The sequence below is a fragment of the Microcebus murinus genome, chromosome 4 (assembly GCF_040939455.1).
Source record: "Microcebus murinus isolate Inina chromosome 4, M.murinus_Inina_mat1.0, whole genome shotgun sequence".
Classification (NCBI taxonomy): domain Eukaryota; kingdom Metazoa; phylum Chordata; class Mammalia; order Primates; family Cheirogaleidae; genus Microcebus; species Microcebus murinus.
The window spans coordinates 40,898,185-40,918,951 of record NC_134107.1 but is presented as its reverse complement, the minus strand read 5'-3'; the positions used below and the strand labels follow the sequence as shown (position 1 = coordinate 40,918,951).

The 20,767-nt window shown below is 34.3% G+C and overlaps 1 protein-coding gene across 4 annotated transcripts in view; it reads left to right on the top strand.

Annotated features, from left to right (window-relative positions):
• ANO5 (anoctamin 5) overlaps positions 1-20,767 on the top strand; it is an 83,856-nt gene that overhangs the window by 58,857 nt on the left and 4,232 nt on the right. For all 4 annotated transcript variants that reach the window (XM_012735527.2, XM_012735526.2, XM_076002093.1 and 1 more), the window contains 6 exons: positions 99-268; positions 914-1,011; positions 10,292-10,422; positions 13,742-13,947; positions 15,552-15,730; positions 17,316-17,421. In XM_012735527.2, coding sequence (XP_012590981.2) covers positions 99-268; positions 914-1,011; positions 10,292-10,422; positions 13,742-13,947; positions 15,552-15,730; positions 17,316-17,421 — 890 coding nt within the window. The remainder of the gene's footprint in view (positions 1-98; positions 269-913; positions 1,012-10,291; positions 10,423-13,741; positions 13,948-15,551; positions 15,731-17,315; positions 17,422-20,767) is intronic.

Sequence of the window (20,767 nt, the reverse complement as noted above, 5' to 3'; positions counted from 1 at the left end):
AGGTTCTCAGAATGACTAGATGTCCACTTGTCCCAGGGAGTACAAGTTCAAGGAGAAACTGGAAGGTGCATTAAACATTGGTGTTTTTTATTTACCAGAAATTCCTCGAACTTACCAGGAGTACGAGAGCAGTCTTACCTTGAAAATGTTCCTGTTTCAGTTTGTAAATTATTACTCATCCTGCTTCTACGTAGCTTTCTTTAAAGGGAAGTTGGTGGGCTATCCTGGAAAATACACATATTTGTTTGATGTGTGGAGAAGTGAAGAGGTAAGAATTCTCTTGAGAGATGCGGTCTGTGGCTTTAGTAACACATTATTGACTCAGTACCTTATATGTGTTCTGATTCATTTGTTGTCAAGCTGCTAGAGAAGTCTAGACACGGACTCTCTCCACAGATGAATCCTGTAATTTGATAGACTTTCTAGTACATTTTGGGCAAGAAGTTATATTGTGCCTGTGGATTGGTAGTAAAATAATAATAGGATAAGTAAGCTCTTTATTCTTGCAAGCTTCCAGCAAAGGAAGAATGATTACTTTCTGGAGAAAAGGCTTCACTATGGGTTATAGACTTAGACCAGATCAATGGTTTCCAAATCTGGCTGCACATCCAAATCACATGGAGAATATACCAACTCCAAACCCTAACCTGGACAGAAAGGTTCAGACTTTTCTAAGAATGGTACCCAGTAATCTATGTTTTTTATACAATCAGATCAATCTAATCCAGCTAACCTGGCACTGGTCTTTAATCATATTTGGAACTATTAGGTTAAATATCTCTTAAATCCCTTAATATTCCTTCCAACCAAGATCTTGAGATTCTAATCTTATGGTTTATGATCTCTTTTAGTTGTTGTAAAATTCCATCTTTCATTGTTTACTTCTTTTTTCTCCCCTCTTTCTCCCAACTAGTGTGATCCTGGAGGCTGTCTAATAGAATTAACAACCCAGATGGCCATCATAACGATTGGGAAACAGATTTTTGGAAACCTTAAAGAAGCCGTTTATCCGTATGTATGACTTAGAAATTTTTTTGTTTGTTTTGTTTATTTCAAGAAAATATGAAAGTATGAACATTTTGGTTGCATTTTATATCTTTGCCTCTCCCTAGCAAGGGTTAGAGATATGCCCTTCCTCTCCATAATGCTCACCACATCCCTCAGATGTGGGTCTACCCCCCCAACCCCTGATGAACACTACCACTATTTGAGCACCATAATGTTAATCAGTACCAATTTGATGGCGAGTGCATGTGGAGCCTATTTTTCTGATCTTGTGTTGCCTGGCTTTGGATAATGGGCTTAAGCTTAATCCAGGATAATATAAGAGGTGCTAGCTCACTGTCATTTCTTAGAATTGAGTAATATTCCATTGTAAACATATACCAAATTTTAATCACTCATGAACTGATGGACACTTGGGTTGCTTCCACGTCCTTGCTATAGTGAATTGTGCTGCCATAAACATTTGGGTGCAGATGTCTTTATAGAATGTCTTATGCTCTTTTGGGTAGATGCCTAATAATGCTATTGCTTGGTTGAATGATATTTCTATTTTTAGCTGTTTGAGGTATCTCCAAATTCTTTTCTACAAAGGTTGCACTAATTAGCAGTCCCACCAGCAATATAAGAGTGTTTTTGTCTCTCCACATCCTCGCCAGCATTTGTTGTTTTGGAATTTTTTTATACAGGCCAATCTCACTGGGTTTAGGTGATATCTCATTGTGGTTTTGATTTGCATTTCTCTAATGATTAGAGATGTTGAGCATTTTTTTTATATGTTTGCTGGCCATTATTCTGTCTTCTTTGGAAAAGTTTCTGTTCATTTCCATTGCCCATTTCTTGATAGGGTTGTTTGATTTTTTCTTTTAATTCTTTTGAGTTCTAGATAGATTCTTGTTATCAGACCATTATCAGAAGTGTAGGAAGCAAATATTTTCTCCCATTGTGTAGGTTGTCTATTTGCTCTAATGATAGTTTTCATAGCTGTGCAGAAGCTTTTTAATTTGATCAGATCCCATTTGTTTATTTTTGTTGCTGCAGTGATTGCTTTGGGGGTCTTCTTCAAGAATTCTTTGGCTAGGTCAATGTCTGAAAGGGTTTTCCCAACATCTTCTTCTTAAGGTTTCATACCTTAGGCTTAAGTCTGTTATCCATCTTGAGTGGATTTTTGTGAGAGGTGAGAGGTAGGGATCCTGATTTATTCTTCTGCATGTAGATATCCAGTTTTCCTAGCACCATTTATTGAAAAGAGATTCTTTTCCCCAATGTATATTTTTGTCTGTTTTATCAAAGATTATGTTACCATATGCAGATGGTTTCATCTCTGAAATCTCAGCCCTATTTCAAAGATCGATGCTTCTGTTCCTGTGCCATTAACCAGGCTGAATTAATTATTATTGCTCTATAGTACAGCTTGAAGTCAGAAAGACTGATGCCTTACAGTTTGTTCTTTTTACTTAAGAAATTATTCCACAACATTGAGAAGGATGGTACCCTTCCTAACTCATTCTACAAAGCCAATATCACCTTGATACCAAAGCCAGGAAAGGATGCAACAAAAAAAGAAAATTACAGACCAGTATCCCTCATGAATATAGATGCAAAAATCCTCAACAAATTTTAGCAAATAGAATTCAGCAGCACGTCAAAAAAATAATTCACCATGACCAGGTGGGCTTTATTCCAGGGATGCAAGGCTGGTTCAACATACACAAATCTATAAATGCAATTTGCCTCATAAATAAAAACAAGGACAAAGACCATATGATTCTCTCAATAGATGCAGAAAAAGCATTTGACAAAGCCCAACACACCTATATGATAAAAACTCTTAGCAAAATAGGCACAGAAGGCTCATACCTTAAAATTATCAAGTCCATTTATGACAAACCCATGGCCAATATCATACTGAATGAGGAAAAATTGAAACCATTCCCACTTCAAACCAGAACTAGACAAGGATGCCCACTGTCTCCTCTTCTATTCAACATAGTGCTCAAAGTTCTAGCTATAGCATTCAGGTAAGAAAGGAGTTTTAAGGGAATCCAAGTGGGGGCAGATGAGATCAAACTCTCGTTCTTCGCTGATGATATGATATTATATCTAGAAAACCCCATGGATTCGTCCAAGAGACTCCTAGATTTGATAAATGAATTCGGTAAAGTCTCAGGTTACAAAATCAATATACACAAATCAGAGGCATTCATATATGCCTGTAACAGTCAAGCCGAAACTCAAATCAAAAATGCAATATCTTTTACTATAGCCTCAAATACATTAAATATCTAGGAATATATTTAACAAAAGATACAAAAGACTTATACAAGGAGAACTATGAAATGCTGAAAAAAGAAATTGTAGAAGATGAAAACAGATGGAAAAATCTACCTTGTTCATGGATTGGTAGAATCATTATCGTTAAAATGTCAATATTACCTAAGGTCATCTACAGAATTAATGCAATCCTCATCAAAGTACCATCATCATTCTTTACAGATCTAGAAAAAATAATTCTTCACTTTGTATGGAACCAGAAGTTTTTTACTCAGTTTAAGTTACCGTAAGAGATTTCCTATGGAATAAGATGAAATTTTTCATTATTATGGTACTTTATTAGAAAATGTTTAAGCAACAAAAGAAACTTCATTTTTAATCTATAGTGAAAGACACATTAAGGTAATATAGGTTTTTCTTTTTATTATTTTTTTGTTCCATAATAGAAAAGTCTTTTAAATTTAATTTTAATTGATAAATAATAATTATATATATTTATGAGATACAATGTGATGTTTTAAATACAGGCTCTTAAAACACATCTTTGTCACTTGAGTGAAGTTGACAGAAAAGTAATTATCTCTCTTCTATAAGATTCCACTGGGAAATCTAAATGTTATCTCCTCTGTGGATTATTCTACATGTTGCATATTATTTCTAATCCTTCTAAAGATTACTAAAAGTTGAGCTTTGTAAAAATATCCATGTGTCATGTTATCCAGGCATAAAAATTGCTTATAAATGAAATGCTAGAAAACTTTCAGGTTAATACATGAAAAGATTGCTCTCTGATCCAAAAACAGAGCAATAATGAATACATTCTAAAAAGAGAAAACAAAAATAACAGTTGATTTCAAATATTAATGAACATTTTCATGAATAAAATGAGAAAATCATAACATCATAAACTTATGATTTTGCCAGGCTCCTAGAAATGACAGTATCAGAGTTTGTCACCTACAGTATAAAGCAGTCTAAAAGGACTTAAGACAGGGGACTGGCCAGTTTAACTTTACTTGAAGCCAAGATCTGGATTTATTCTCTACTCATGAAAAAAGGTTGAAAACACCATCCCTCTCCACCCCCCTACAGCATACACACAGTTCCATAGTGCTGCCTAGGATTCTGTTTTGCTTGCTGACAAAGGAAGAATGTGGACTTATCCTTACAAACAGTAATAGGCTTGAGCCAAGCCTCTTCTAGTGCCATAATTAGGTACAGCACTCCTAAGAGAAATAACTCCAAATTGTTATGTGAAGTCCTAGCTCTAGATTGAGAACCCAGAGGACCAAAATCAAAACCTGAGCCTACTTACAAACCCAAATTCCAAAACATTTGATGATATTTAATGCTGCAAAGGCTATTAACAAAATCACTTATTAGAAAGTGAACTTACTCTAGCTGGTGATTGTAGCCAGAAGATTCTGGGAAAGCCCATAAAAAATTATGTTGACGATACTAACAACATAAGAGAGTTGATAATGTCATTTAAAAGTATCAAGCTATTAAAATGAACTCAAAGGACTTCTGGTTTCAAAATGGTGGCATAGAAGCAAGCTGGCTTCTCTTCTCCCCCCACCCCCACACAAACAAATATACAGCACCAAGATCTTCACCAGCAACAACCCAGAGCTCAAGTATGAGGATGAAAGAGTTCCCAGGGCCACAGAGAGGTGGAAAAACTCTGAGCAGATGGTGAAAGAACTGGACTTTGACGTCTGTGATGCCGCTCCCCCCATTCTTCCAGGCACCAAATATGCAGAAAAGTTCCCCTTAACTCATGGTTCCTACACTGGAAAAAGTGAACTTGAGGTGGTCGACCAGCTTTCTCACTTTCTTGGGCTCGTTGGCAGAAGATCTATCCTTTTCTTAAGGTAGCAGAGTGACTTAATGACTGCCTGAAGGGCGAAATACTCTGGAAAACAGGCAGAGACAACAAGAAGAGGTGGGACTACCATCCCCAACCTAGAAACCCTGCTCTGGATATCTCAGCAAAAGGAGATGTCAAATAAGAGTGACTATAGGAGATATGTTCCCCAGGTTCCATGGACATCAGCCATTACCAACTGCCTGGTTATCTCACAATGCTGAAGTAATCCTTTGAAATATCTCCAATTTGGGACAAACAGTATTCTGACCATTTACTAGAACTGAGATGAATCTGGGCTTAAGGCGCCACCTAGAGCCAGAAAGGAGGCAGCAACCTAGCAGATTCATTAAAGTAGATATGTTCAATAAAAAAACAAAGCAAGCTGGGCAGAGAAAACTGGAATAAATCACTCATCCTCCAGTGCAAAGACATAGACCATATACCCACAAGAAACAACAGCAAGCTAGGAACCAAGACCTCCCCAAAAGGACAAAGTTCAAGAATGAAGAGAAGATCCTAAAAGCAGCAAGAGACAAGAAGCAAATATAAAGGATCCTCAATTCATCTGGCAAGGGACTTCTCAACAGAAACTTTACAGGCCAGGAAAGAGTGGAATGACATTTTCAAAGTACTCAGAGAAACAACCTTCAGTCCAAGAATATTGTATCCTGCAAGATGGTCACCCGCATTTGAAAGAGAGATAAAGTCTTTCACAGACAAACAAAAGCTTAAAAATTTCATCACCACCACACCCATCTTGTAAAAAATGCTAAAGGAAGTTCTTAAATATGAAAGAAAAAACCAGTAACATACAAAGGAGAACTTTTCAAGGTATATAATCCACTGATAAAATTAAGTACATGGACAAACCCAGAATACTTGATTATTGTGTTTGTGATGTGCAGTCTACCCATAACTCTAGTACAAAGTCCAAAATACAAATCTATCAAAAACAATAATAGCTATTGCAACCTGTTAAGAAATAGGTAATTTTAAAATATGTAAATTCAGACAACCAAGAGTCAAGATGGTGGGGGGTTTAGTTAAAGTGTAGAAATTTTTTTAGGTTTCTTTGTTTCTATTCTTTTATTTGTGTTCTAATATAAATTGCCACCTCTTTAAAATAACTTTTTATATCTCTAAAATGTTTTTTGTAAGCCTCATGATAATCACAATGCAAAAACCTATAATAGATTCACTAAAAATGAAAAGCAACAAACTAAAACATACTACCTGAGATATTCACTTAACTACAAAGGAAGACAATAAAAAAGGAAAAGTCTCAGTAAAACAAGCAACAAAATGGCAGTAGTGAGTCCTTATCAGTAACAACACTGAATGTAAATTTTCTCAATTCTCCAATTAAAAGACACAGAGTGGTTGAATTGATAAAGAAACAAGACCTAACTATATACCGCCTTCAAGAAACCCACTTCACCTATAGACACACTAGACTGAAAGAGAAGGTGGAAAAAGATATTCCATGCAAATGGAAACCAAAAAAAAACAGGAGTAATTATTCTCTTATCAGATAAAATAAACTATAAACCAAAGACTTTTAGAAAGACAAGGAATATCACTATATAATGATAAAGGGTTAATTCAGCACAAGGATATAACAATTATAAATATCTATGCATCCAACACCAGAACTCCCAAATGTATAAAGCAAACAATAGACCTAAAGGGTAAGATAGACTGCAATGTGATAATAGTAGAGGACTTTAATACCCCACTCTCAGTAATAGACAATCATCCAGACAGAAAATCAATGAAGAAACAGTACAGTTAGATGTAATAGTCCCAACTGACATTTACAGAACATTTCACTAAACTGCTGCAGAATACACATTCTTTTCATCAGCATATGGAACATTTTTCAGAATATACCACATCTTAGCACACAAAACAACTCTGTATAAATTCAAAATAGAAATTGTATTAATTCTTTTCTTCTACCACAGTGGAATAAAACTAGAAATCAGTAACAAAAGGAAACTTGGAAAATAGACAAACACATGGAAATTAAACAACATGCTCCTTAATGACCAATGGGTCAATGAAGAAATTAAGAAAGAAATTAAAGAATTCTTTGAAAGAAGTGAAAATGGAAATGTAACATACCAAAATCTATGGGGTACAGCAAAATCAGTACTAAGGGTGAAATTTATAGGAATAAATGCATATATCAAAAGAATAGAAAGACATCAAGTAACATGAATGAGAATGTTTTGGCTATATGTGTTTCCTTTTCAATGAAATGCTTGTTCATGTTGTTTAACCATTTTCCTACTTGGATTTTTCTTTTTATTTTCTTTCTTCCTTTTTTTTTTTTTTTTTTTTTTGAGACAGAGTCTCACTTTGTTGCCCAGGCTAGAGTGAGTGCAGTGGCATCAGCCTAGCTCACAGTAACCTCAAACTCCTGGGCTCAAGCGATCCTCCTGCCTCAGCCTCCCGAGTAGCTGGGACTATAGGCATGCACCACCATGCCCGGCTAATTTTTGTATATATATTTTTAGTTGGTCAATTAATTTCTTTCTATTTTTGGTAGAGATGGGGTCGCATTCAGGTTGGTTTGGAACGAACTCTTGACCTCGAGCAATCTGCCCGCCTCAGCCTCCCAGAGTGCTAGGATTATAGGCATGAGCCATCACATCCAGCCAACCTACTTGGCTTTTTCAAATTGATTTGTACAAATACTTTATAACTTCTGGTTGCTGGTTTTTATTTATTTATTTTTGGTTTTTCTCTTACAGCTACATGTTTTAGAAATATTTTATCCTAACACAAATTTTATATTTTTATTTTTCATAGTATTTTTAGGTCATGGTTTCTCAACCTCAGCATTACTAACATTTTGGGCTGGAAAATCTTTGTTATGGGGGCTGGGGAGCTGTCCTTGTCATGGTAGGATGTTTCAGTAGCATTCTTGAAACTCTATCCACTAGATGCCAGTAGCCTACCCTCAACCCAGTTGTGACAACTAAAAATGTCTCCAGGCATTACAAATTTAGACTTGTGTGAAAAAATCACTCCCAGCTGGGAGTTTTAGATGGACAAAGGTACATAATAGTAATATGGTAGAATATATCAATCTTTTCTAAGTTAGTATTCCTAAAATCTTGTTTAAGAAATACCTATCCTAAGATTAAAAATATATTCTCATATACTTCTAAATTTTTTATACATTTTGACATTATTATCATTCACTTTCAAATTCTTAATATATATGGAAAGGATTTCCATGTTTGAGATGAGGTACAAATCCAATTTTTTACATATATGTGGGTATATACATAAACTATATATGTACAAATTATCATATTATCATTTATTGAAAAGTCCGTCTTCTCTAGTCCATAATTTACAATACCATTTATGCCATATACCAAGTGTAGTGGTATTTCTAATTCTCCCTTATGTTCTAGGGTTTGTCTATTTTCACACCAATACTATTATACAATCTCTTAATACTATATGTCTTGTATCCACTGGGGCAAGTTTTATCAAATTATTCCTCATCTATAGAACTATCTTGGCTATCCTTGATCTTTTTATACATTTTGGAAACATCTTGTCAGATTTCATGCGGAAAAATAGTTTGGCTTTTTTTTTTCTTTTTTTTGAGACAGGGTCTTACTCTGTCACCCAGGCTAGAATACAGTGGCATCATAATATAATAGCTCACTGCAACCTCAAACTCCTGGGCTCAAGAGTTTCTGTGTCAGCCTCCCAAGTAGCTGGGACTACAGGTGTGTGCCAACATGCCCGCCTAATTTTTCTATTTTTCGTGGAAGCAAGCCCTCACTCTTGCTCAGGCCAGTCTCAAATTCCTAGCTTCAATCAGTCCTCCCACCTCAGCCTCCCAAAGTGCTAGGATTGCAAGCATGAGACACTGCATCCAGCCTATTTTTGGTTTTTTGATTAAAATTGCATTTTAATTATTTCAATATAAATAATGATCACTTTTTATAAAATCAAGTATTCTATTCAGGAACATTTATTTTGGACTTCACCAACTTCAAATAAAGATTTTAAACTTCTGCATTAGGTCTTATAAATATTTTGTCAAATCCATTTCTAGGCACTTTTCAGTTACTATTGTAAATGGCATCTTTTAAAAAATTATGTTTTCTACTTGTGTGTTATGGGTATATAGAAATGAAATATATTGATAAACCCTATTATTTCTCATAAATTTTGTCTAACGTCACTTGGGTTTTCTATATAATCATATCACTGTTAATAATCGTGTATTTCTGCTTTATTTCTAATTCTTTGCTTTTTTTCATTTTATTGTATCGGCTATGATGTACAATAGAGTCTTGAATGTGATCATGCAAATTCTTATTTTGTTCTGATTCTAAAGGGAATGCTTTTGACTTTTCCCTTTTAAGAATGATGTTTGCCCCAGGATTTTTACTAGATAATTTTTTTACTAGATAATTTTCTTCTATTTACTTTCCTGTCATAAGTAGGCTTCAACAGATGTTTAAAATATATGGAATACATTTGTCTTCATCAATTAAGATAATTTTATATTTTTCTCCCTAAATCTGTCAATTTGATCTATTGCATTCATTGATTTGCTAATTAAAAAAACTTATTCTTCAAAGTAATCCAACATTATGATATATTTTTTGTATAGTATGGCAGTTAGTTAGTAAATATTTATTCATTGTTAATGCATTTATTTTCACATGTTAGATAAGCATCGGCATTTTCTTTCTCATATATTTTCTATTATAATCAATTCCCCATTTCCTTGAGTTGCCTTCTGAGCATCATGACGGTATAAAAGTTAGTAAGTAGTCTTAGTAGTGACCCTCACCTCTACTTGCTGTTTGACTGAACTGTCTCTGAGTGAATGTATAACAGTATATTTCTATGAACAGATTTACGGTTGTCTGATTTTCTTAATCGCCCTAGTAGAGAACTTTTCAATTCTACTTCCACATGTGTTGTGAAAAGAGCACTACAGTTTGATTTGGAGTTTAGCTGGAGTCTTATTTCTCTCCATGCTCTGTGATCTTAAGTTATTTAACTTCTCTTTTTGCCAATTTCTGGATTTAATACTCTAATTGATTCTCTCACCTTTTTCTTTTTAGCTATGTTTCATGTATTTATTTTTATCACTTCCAACAGGTTGGTTTTGAATTGGTGGAAACGCCGAAAAGCTCGGACCAACTCTGAGAAACTATACAGTCGATGGGAGCAGGATCATGACCTTGAATATTTTGGACCCCTTGAGCTATTCTATGAATACTTAGAAACAGGTAATTTTCAGCCACTGTTCTGAAACATAGAATCAGCATGAATAAAAAGAGGGATTTTTTTGCTCTTGATATTTCTTTCTGCCATGCATATAGTAGGTGGTCAATAAATCATTGGACAGTCAATAAAAAATGGATGGATGGATGTGGAGAAAATTGGTTCATTATTTCCCTGTCCCAGCAAATAGAATGCAGAATAAAGTTTAGTTTCAAAACACCTTAGAGCTATTGTCCTATATTGTTGAAGCAAATCAAGCAAGAATCACATTTTAACACCTGTCTCAAATTAGCTTTAATGAGTATTTCTCATTTTGTTTGCCTCAGCGACAGCTCAGAAACAAAATAAGCTGGAAAACATTTTCCAAGTCTGACATGCGTTTAGTGTACGTTTTTATGTCAGGCTGAAAATAAGAAGGCTAAAAGCCATTATATAAGGGAAACCCAAGCTGAAGACAGGAAATGCCTAAGATATTTCAAGGCTTGAATAGAGAAGAAACTTTGAGAACAAATTTTAGGAGAGATAATGGTAGGAATTGCTTATATAGTCTGTGCAGTGTTTACTCTCAAGCGATTTTCTCTGTTTCTCTGGCGGAATTAAGGAGGACAGTTCTCTAAAGTTACTCTCAAGACTGTTAACACTATGGTGGAATAAATGAGATGACCTGAAACTGTTAGTGATTCACCAGTGTAATACACACATGTGATACATGGATTGAAATAGGTAAATTTAGGACAAATAGAAGTCTAATTTATACTACTTTGGCTGTAAAATTAGTCCTTGCTTTTGGGATGATAAGGCTATAATTTTTAATTGTGTAAATTGCAGATGAATTTGTACCTGCATGCATCAGAGATTACTACCAAAATTACTATGTCATTAAATATGAAATATCCTATTTTGAATCAAAGTTTAGTTAATTATAGCTCAAACAAGAAACAGTACAGTTAATCAAAGTATACACCTAAACTATCAACACAGTTTTGCCATCTTAATGGTAGCTTGCTTATGCCAACAGTGAAGAAGTCTGGAGAGAGAGTGGCGATGAAATCCTGAAAAGTGTTTTCCACAGCTTGTTGAGAATTGAATATTTTTCCTTGCAAGAAGTGTTCCAAAGCCTGGAAGAAGTGGTAGTCAGTTGGGTCACCAACTGCACCAACTGACAGAGAGTTCCCAAGTCCAGCTGCTATAGTTTGAACAGCATTGTTTTTTGTGACATGTGGTCTTGAAAGAGGATTGGCCTGTCTCTATTGACCAATCTTGGCTCCTTAATCTAAAGCATCCTCATCATTTCATCCAATTGGTTGCAGTAGACACCCACTGTAATCAATTGACAAGGTTTCATGAAGCCGTAATGGACCACCAGCAGACACCATTAGCTTTTTTTGACGAATATTCAGTTTGGGACTCTGTTTCAGCACTTCATCTTTATCAAGCCATTGTGCTTAATGCTTGTGATTGCCAAAAAACACCCTCATTTTTCATCACATGTAACAATAGAGTATAGAAATGGTTCACCTGTATGTCGTGACAACAAAGAAAGGCAAGCTTCCAGATGATTTCTGATGCTCATTTAATTCATGTGGTACCCATCCATCCAGCTTCTCCACCTTGGCCATTTGTTTTAAATGGTCAAATATTGTTAGAATAGTAATGTCAAACCTTGCTGCTAATTCACACATAGGTTGAGATGGATTCGCTTCCACTACAGCTTTCAGTTCTTCATTATCCAGCTTGGTCTCAGGTCACCATATGGCTCATTTTCAAGATTAAAATCACCAGAATGGAACTTCTCAAACCATCAACGTACTGAGCATTTATCAGCCATATCCTTCCCAAACACTTTGTTGATATTTTGAGCTGTCTGCACTACATTGGTTCCACAACAAAACTAATATTCAAAAATAACATTAATTTTTTACTTATCCATGGTTTCACAAAAATTGCTCTAAAAAAACTTGAAAGATAATCACAAGCCAAAACATGCATTTGAAATAATAAGGATGTACCTTCACAATAATAAAAAAAAAATAATGTCAAAGTGAACTGTCAGAGATATCAACCATCAAACTTAGGACTTAAGGAAATCTTAAGGAAATTGGACATTCCATACTTAAGAATCTAATAAAAGATGAAATCAAAGTTTCCTAACAATATTAACTACTATTAATACATTGAGACACAACTAAGTTAATTTATGTTGGAAACTTTACATTCATTATCTTTAATTTTTAACAATTCTGCAAAATAGTCATTATTTGACATATTTTTCTTTTGAGGGTTCTGAAACTTCGATAGTTTAGTAAAATTTACAGAGGCCACAAAGATTTTAGGTAGAGATTAGAGATTCAAACTTAGAAAATTCATGCTGCTTCTACATAATACTTCCTATTCATTTTCTGTCCTAGTTTAGTAGAAAAAGCAGGAAAGGAGGGAGTCAGTATGTGTTTGTTCACTTGATAACAAGACTGATTTAGTCTTATGAGAAAAGCTAAAATTCAGAAACATTTGAGATTGATTTAAAAATAAAGAATTATTTCTTCCAATGGAAAAAAAAGAAAATAAAAATAGAGGCCTAATGGAATATTCATTCTTTCCTCCTTTAATGGAAAGCCATGCACGTATCTCTTATTGTTTTTTTCTTAAATCATGTGCAAAGCCCAAACTGTCATTTGCATGGATTTTTTTACCCCAAGAATTCATTATTGGAAACAAAGGGAAAAAAGGAGAAGAGAAACCAGCTTACATAGCTGTAGTCCCCTGTTAAATCTTAATAAGGAGAGAGAATAAAACTTATTTTAAAATATGTCAAGATAGTATTGAAGATTAGGACCTTAACAGATATTTTATTCCAGAAAATATATATGTTGTTGCCCATATACAAATTATACGTATACACACATACACACATGCTGAATACTGGAATCATATCAACGAATTCATCATCAATCTTTGATCATAAAAAGTACATAGATTAGCAATAAAGAAAAACTTGTTTACCCCACTAATATGCCAATACACATGTAAAGATTAGACCAGCATAAAACTAACTTAGCTCTTAATAAAAGACACATAGAAATAGATTCTTTCTTTAGACAAATATAGCTCAAGAGGAAAACAAGGAAGGATTTCAGCTATGCATGCCTCAATTCTCCTCATTCTAGCAAGCAGATAAGTCATTGAGTGAGGAAGTGGACCATAGAAAGGGGTCTGGATTGTTTTACTGATGTGGACCCCTCCAAGATAAAGGAAGTGGCAAAGTTGGACAGTGTGTTCCCTTCTTTCCCTTTCACGAGTTCATACCTTTTTTTGTTTTCTCTGCAGTTACTCAATTTGGATTTGTTACACTATTTGTGGCCTCTTTTCCTTTGGCTCCTCTTTTTGCTCTCATAAATAATATTGTAGAGATTCGAGTGGATGCCTGGAAACTTACTACTCAGTACAGGAGAACTATAGCTTCCAAAGCTCATAGCATAGGTGTTTGGCAAGACATTCTTTATGGAATGGCTGTACTTTCAGTTGCAACTAATGTAAGTAGACCTATTTCGGTAGGGTGACTTTGTATTTTATTGTTTGGGGATGGAAAAATGTGGATGATGCTGAAACCAATCTTTATTTACATTGATCTAATCATAGTGGTATTCCACAAAGATAAAACATTACTGAACTTTTATGCACTAACCAATACAGAAAAACCTATGACATGCAAACTATTTGAAATTAAAGAAAAAAATTTTGAAATTACTGTCATTAAAATATCATGACACGGTTTCATAGCATGTGACAAAGTAGACAGAAAATAAGTGATGGTGTAAAGAATTTGAACATTAATCCAATTAAAGGTGGATTATACTTGAATTTGTATATTACAGAGAATATACAACATTTTCCTCTTAGGTTCATAGAGCACTTATTAAAAAGTGATAAAACTAAATTACTAAAAGTAGAAAATTTTCAGTGCATATTCACCTACAATAATACTTTAAAAATTGATGTTGATAATAAGAATCAAAAAATAAAATCTAACCACTTAACCTTCTAAGTAAGATTCATATAAGAGGAAACAATTGAAACTATAGAAAAAGCTTAACTTAAATGCAAACCTGTAGAAATGAGCTAAATCAACTGTTACAGAAAAGTCCATAGCCATAAATGCTTTATTTTTTTTAATAAAGGAATACCGGAAAACATGAGCTAAGCATGTGACTTAAGACACTAATGAAAAACTGTAAATTATGTCAATAGAAAGAGTAAAAAAGAATAAAGATATAATCAGATTAGAAAACAAATACAAAGGCATATAATTGCTAAGTAAATCAAGAGTTGGTTTGTGGAAAAGACAAATAGAACAAATGAAACTCTGAGACGTCTGTGTACCCATTTATCACAATAAGTTTTAAAATGTATTTGAAATGACTACTTTTTTAAAAAATAAAAATTGCAAAATTTATTTAATAAGTGATACCTAAATAGACCATTAGCCATAGAGGTAATGGAATACTTTTTAAAATGTACCACTAAAACTGTAAGTGCCAGAGCCAGATGGTTTTTAATTGAATTAAGTAACCTAAAAGAGACATCTTTATACTATTCCAGAGATTAGGAAAGGATGTGAAAATACCATTTCTGTGGAATCAAATCCTAAAATGAGCTACAGTAAACTGTGAGAAATTTACAAACACATGATCATTTGTCTCTCCATTTCCTCCCCATCAACCTACACACACACACACACACACACACACACACACACACACACACACATAGTCCTAGCTTCTGGAGTTGGCCTAGGCAGGTGGATGTAATTGAAAATAGTAGAACTGTACTATGAAGCAATAAGAAAGTAAGAAATAGCAAGTCATGATAGAAAGAGTGGGTGTGGTTCCTGGAGAAAGGTACATTTAGGTCCAATTCTCTACTTAGCCACTTTGTAGCTATGAAATCTAGAATACTAATCACATACTGTAAATGATCCATTTCATGTTTTAAGCCAGAGACTTGCATATTAATGTGATCTATTATAGTATTTTAATCATTTTGCTTTATCTGGTTTATGAGACTGAGAGATACACAAATCAGACATTTTAAAAACTAGACTGGCAGCTCACAATCTTCCTTTTGCTTTGTTCTTCAGGCTTTTATTGTTGCATTTACATCGGACATGATTCCTCGCTTAGTTTACTTCTATGCCTACTCAACAAATGCCAAGTACCCTATGAAAGGATATGTGAATAACAGCCTGTCAGTATTCCTGATAGCTGATTTTCCAAATGCTATTGTACCTCCGGAAAAAGTAGACTTCACCACTTGCAGGTTTCCTTTTGTTTTTTAAGTTTTTAATTAAGTTATTCATTTCCTTCATGTCTTACAATGTAAAGGATTTACTTGAGGCAACAGAAATCCTGGCTAAATAAAGTACATCAATTCTAGAATTCACACATTATATTATTCTTATTTGGAAAGGTAAAATGTAAAAAAAGGAGAATACTATGGGTAAAGACAACACCAATTTTGAATTGTTTATTTTCTAAATTTATCAAAAGGATTGCTCACCAACAAATGCACCTTTGTCCAAAGTTGTAATATCTATAGATCACACAGCATGATCATATTGTATGGGCATTTAACTTACTTGAATTTAACTATGTGTCCTCAGAAAAAAGATAGAGTGAAAAAGAGAGAAATAACAATATAATGATATAATCAGTTCACCAGCCATCCCACTTTAAGAGTTTCTTCTGTGTAGGGAAGATGAAATTGGATATGTGACTCTTCTGTTTCCACACTCGGTATATCATGTACTATGTGGATCTTTTTTCTACACTATTTAAAGATACACACACACACACACACACACACACACACACACACACCAAGGCCCCTTAACTTAAATCAACTGCTTAATTTGGGATTCCAACAAAGAAAGAGCAGAATGTTGCAAGGCAGATGAAACATTGTTATATTCCATATTTGATTATAGAGAATCATAGCCTACTGTTTAAGAGCATGGCCACTGGTGTTAGATTCCTTGATGTCATCATTTCCAAGTTGGGCTAAATTGTTGAAGAGCATCAGTATGCAGTGTGACTTTGTAGAATAGAATGCGCTGACAAAGTTGAACACTAAGAAAACTCTAGAAAGGTTGTAACAAAAGCAAAACAACACAGTGTCAGAGCAGCCAAAAGAAAATAGAGTTTCAAGAAAATAGAAGTGTTGATATTAACTGATCAACACTTAAGCACATATAGTAGGAACATTCTTCAGGAGTCAGGCAGGTGGGACAGGGGAAGATGGGATGGGTATATTCACACCTAATGAGTGAGGTCTGGGAGATGGACGCGGTTGAAGTCTGACTCAGGTGGGGCAAAGACAATATATGTAACCTAAATATTTGTACCCCCATAATGTGCTGAAATAAAATTAATAAATAAATAAAAGTTCAAGCAATAAAAAAAGAAAAGAAAATAGAAGTGGTCAACAATATTAAGTCCAATTCTTGAAATATCAAAAATAGATGAGAATTAAAATATTCCTTCAATTTAATGACAAGAGACAATTGGTTTGATGGAGCCAGGGATAGAACGAAGTGTGTTAAATAGGAAAAGAGGAAATGTAGACAGAAAATAGTGATAACTCTTTTGAGAAGTTTATCTTGGCAGGAGAAAAGTTTCACTTGTGTGTTTCCTATTATATCTATTAGTGTATCCACATAAGTAGCATATGGCTATAATTTTATGTAAAAAAGAAAGATAAATTGTTCATAGTGTCAGTTACCTTCCTGTGACCTACCTTTTGTGGTCAACTAGAAGGGTCTCTTAAGAGAAATAAGAAGAATTTATGTTAGGTCTCTCTAGTTGAAGCTATAGCTAATATTTTTGCATTTACTTTCATTTTTCAGGTACAGAGATTACAGACATCCTCCTGATCATGAGAAGAAATATTATCATAATATGCAATTCTGGCATGTCCTTGCTGGTAGGATGACCTTCATCATAGTTATAGAAGTAAGCTGCTCTTAACTTTCATGCAAGTTACTCTCTTCTCCCTGTAGGCAGGTATTTCTAAAGCTATCTGCACATCAAAAAGTTAGCATTATCTCAATGAATTGTTTTGAAGGAAGTATTTATTGTCATAAAAAACATCTTAGGATCTTAGGTATGTTCTCAGTACAATGAGTTATCTGTTATTCGGGGACTATTGTTGAAGATACTGTAGTGACAGAAAAGGAAAGGAAAAATATGATCTCTTCCCTGGAGGTCAAGAAAGGGTAGAGAACCCACTGATTTTACAGAATACTGATTATGTTCTACTTCCAGAAGTTAAATCATAACTACCTTATAAGTTAAACTTTATTACTTACCTTTTAAAAAAGGGACCCTATACTCTGCAAAAATCAGTAGTTGGATTAAGGTTAATCAGCTAATATTACAGCTGGGTTTCAATGCCAGATATATCTCATTCCCCAGCCTATGCTGTGTCTACTGTATTTTGCTTCCTCTCTTGTGAAGTCCCCATATAATTATGTAGATAAGGCATGCGAGAACTAGGGAGAGTATTTGACTAAGTTGCAGATTGACTGCTACAAATCGTAAATTAGGAAGGCCAATAAGGGAGAGAGAAATAAAAGTAAGGCACCTTTTCAACCTGCAGTAAATTCCAATAATTGAAAATTCTAACCCAAGCACATGAAATTCTAGTCAGTTTCTGTTTAATTTATTTTTATTTTTATCAAGATTATGCATGTAATCAAGTAGTTCTCTACATGGCTAAAAATGAGAGCAGTTCTATGTAATATTCCTCCTTATTCTCAAATCCTAATTTCCAAAGCCACACATTTCAACTTTTTAAACTCATTCTTCTAATAGTTAGCTCTGTATGGCAGAACAATATAATTTTGCAGCTATGTCTTTTTAGTTTTAGATGTTAATAACTGACTTCCTGTTATGGCAGATCTCACGCATGTCACACCACACACACGCACACATGTGTACATATGCATACTAAGATTTTATCTTTCTCCTACCTCTCAATATAATGACAGTATAATTTTTTGTTTATACAGGTCCATAATTTCTTATTCTGAAATTCCAAACCTCAGAAAATATGAAGTATTTTGGCAACTTAATTAGCACCAATACCCTATCTGATATGATTTAAGGCTATTTGTAGGGTCAGGTGTGGTGGCTCATGCCTATACTCCTAGCAGTCTGGGAAGCCAAGGCAGGCGGATCGCTTGAACTCAGGAGTTCAAAACCAGCCTGAGCAAGAGGGAGACCCTGTTTTTACTAAAAATAGAAAAAATTAGCCGAGCGTAGTGGTGCACACCTGTAGTCCCACCTGCTGGGGAGGCTGAGACAGGATGATTGCTTAAGCCCAGGAATCTGAGGTTGCTATGATCTAGGCTGATGCCAGGCACTCTAGCCTAAGCAACACAGTGAGACTCTGTCTCACAAAACAAAACAAAAAGGCTAGTTTTAGAGTTACCATTTATTTTGCTGAAGAAATATTTAAGTGTTTGATATAAAGTGCCACCCCAGACCCTGCTGATATATGGTTTATTTACTAAATTACATATTTTTAATATTTAATTATCTCAATTCTGAAATATTTCTGTCCATCAGAGTTTTGAGTAAGAGATTGTAGATAAGTACAATAGGGTTTATAAATTATGACTTTATAAATATTAGTCATATCTGTTTCATATATTATGCTCTTCATATATTTCCTTTATTATAATATTGTTTTTCCACTTTGTTTCTCTCTTTCTCTCTCTTTCTTTCTCTCTTGTTCTTTATGAATTTGTCACTCTCATTCCATCAGAGGCTTAGGTCACCTTTGAGTCCAGTAAATTGCATCAGGAATTCCTTTGTTTGAATTTTTGTTTTTATTTATTATTCTTATCAATTTTTTATAATCATCCCAGGCTCTAACCTAACATTATTCTGGGTCTTCACCTCTCTTCTGTTGAGTGCTGTTACTTTCTGTAATCTGTGTACCTCTCATTCTTGGTTTAATAGCTTATTTTGCTGAATCACATCTTCTAGTAATTTTCTGAGGAAAATTATGGCCAGTCAATTTTTGAGACTTGAATATTGAAACTTTATTTTCTTTTCTTACACATGATTATTTGGAACAGAATATCAAGATAAAAATTTTTTCTCTTGAAAATTTTTTAATTAACTTTATTTAGGTTTTCCTGAAATTTTGAGGACATTTCTCCATTTTCTTTCCATTCCCAGTGCTGTAAAATGCAATACCATTCTGATGACTCAGTCTTTGTTTATGATATATTTTTAGAAATAATAAGCTTACAGGATTCTTTCACTAGCTCCACTTTTATGAAAGTTTATAAGACAGTTCCTTGCTATTGGACAATATTTATTGTTTTGCACAGTCATTGAGTCCCTTGGATCTTAAAACATACCTTTCAAGTTGAGAAATTTTGCTTGTATTATTTATTTGATAAACTTTTCCTTTTATCTTTCTGGAACTTCTCACATTCAGATATTATACTTCCTGTTTTAAAATTCTAATTATCATGTATTTTCTCTCCTATGAAGAGATGGGTTAGTATCTTTGTTTTTTATTCTAATTTTTTTTTTTTGCTGCCTTCATTATCTCTGTTTTCTCTTAGTTCCTGTTTACTTCATTGTTTTCTTTCATGTTAGAGACTTTCTCCCATATTTGTTGGTTCTGCTCATGTTTAAGAGTGAGGCAGTGAAAAGCTGATTATAATCTTTGGATGCATACAGGAGAGATGTTACTTGATAGGCTTCACTGTAGCATGATGAGGTGGTGAGCCAACCTTTTCACTGGAGTCCTATAAAGTTTTGGTATCTGTAGTTTTCACAGACTAGTTAATTTTCCCCAGAGAAAAATCCTCCAACCTCCCATCTGTTGAGGTATTTCATAGCTGCCCTATGTTCTGAGAACTGAGTAAGGCAGAGGGGTCTTAAGGATTTCACAATTTGGTATGCCAAACTTTACTTTTTGATGCTTTTGTTTTTAATATAGTTCCACATCTCCAACCTCAGCTATGTCTGGTCCCACGGAGTTTATAGTTTTCTGGTATAATTTCTACAGAAAATGAACTCTTCAGCTGCTTCCAGGGTGGGATATGCAGAGAGATAGTACCTGGATACAGATAGGAGAAAGGCTTTGGAAATTCAAGTGGTCCTTATACAAATTTTTAACTAATCACCTTGTTTCCAACTCTACCCCGCAGTAATGCCTCCAAAAGTCCTTAGTACCTTCTTTCCTGAACTTTTCTGAGGATCTAAAACAAAACTGGCTTTTTTCTTTTGGGTTTCCACTGTCAATCACCATATCCCCAATTGCAAGTTTAAGTGC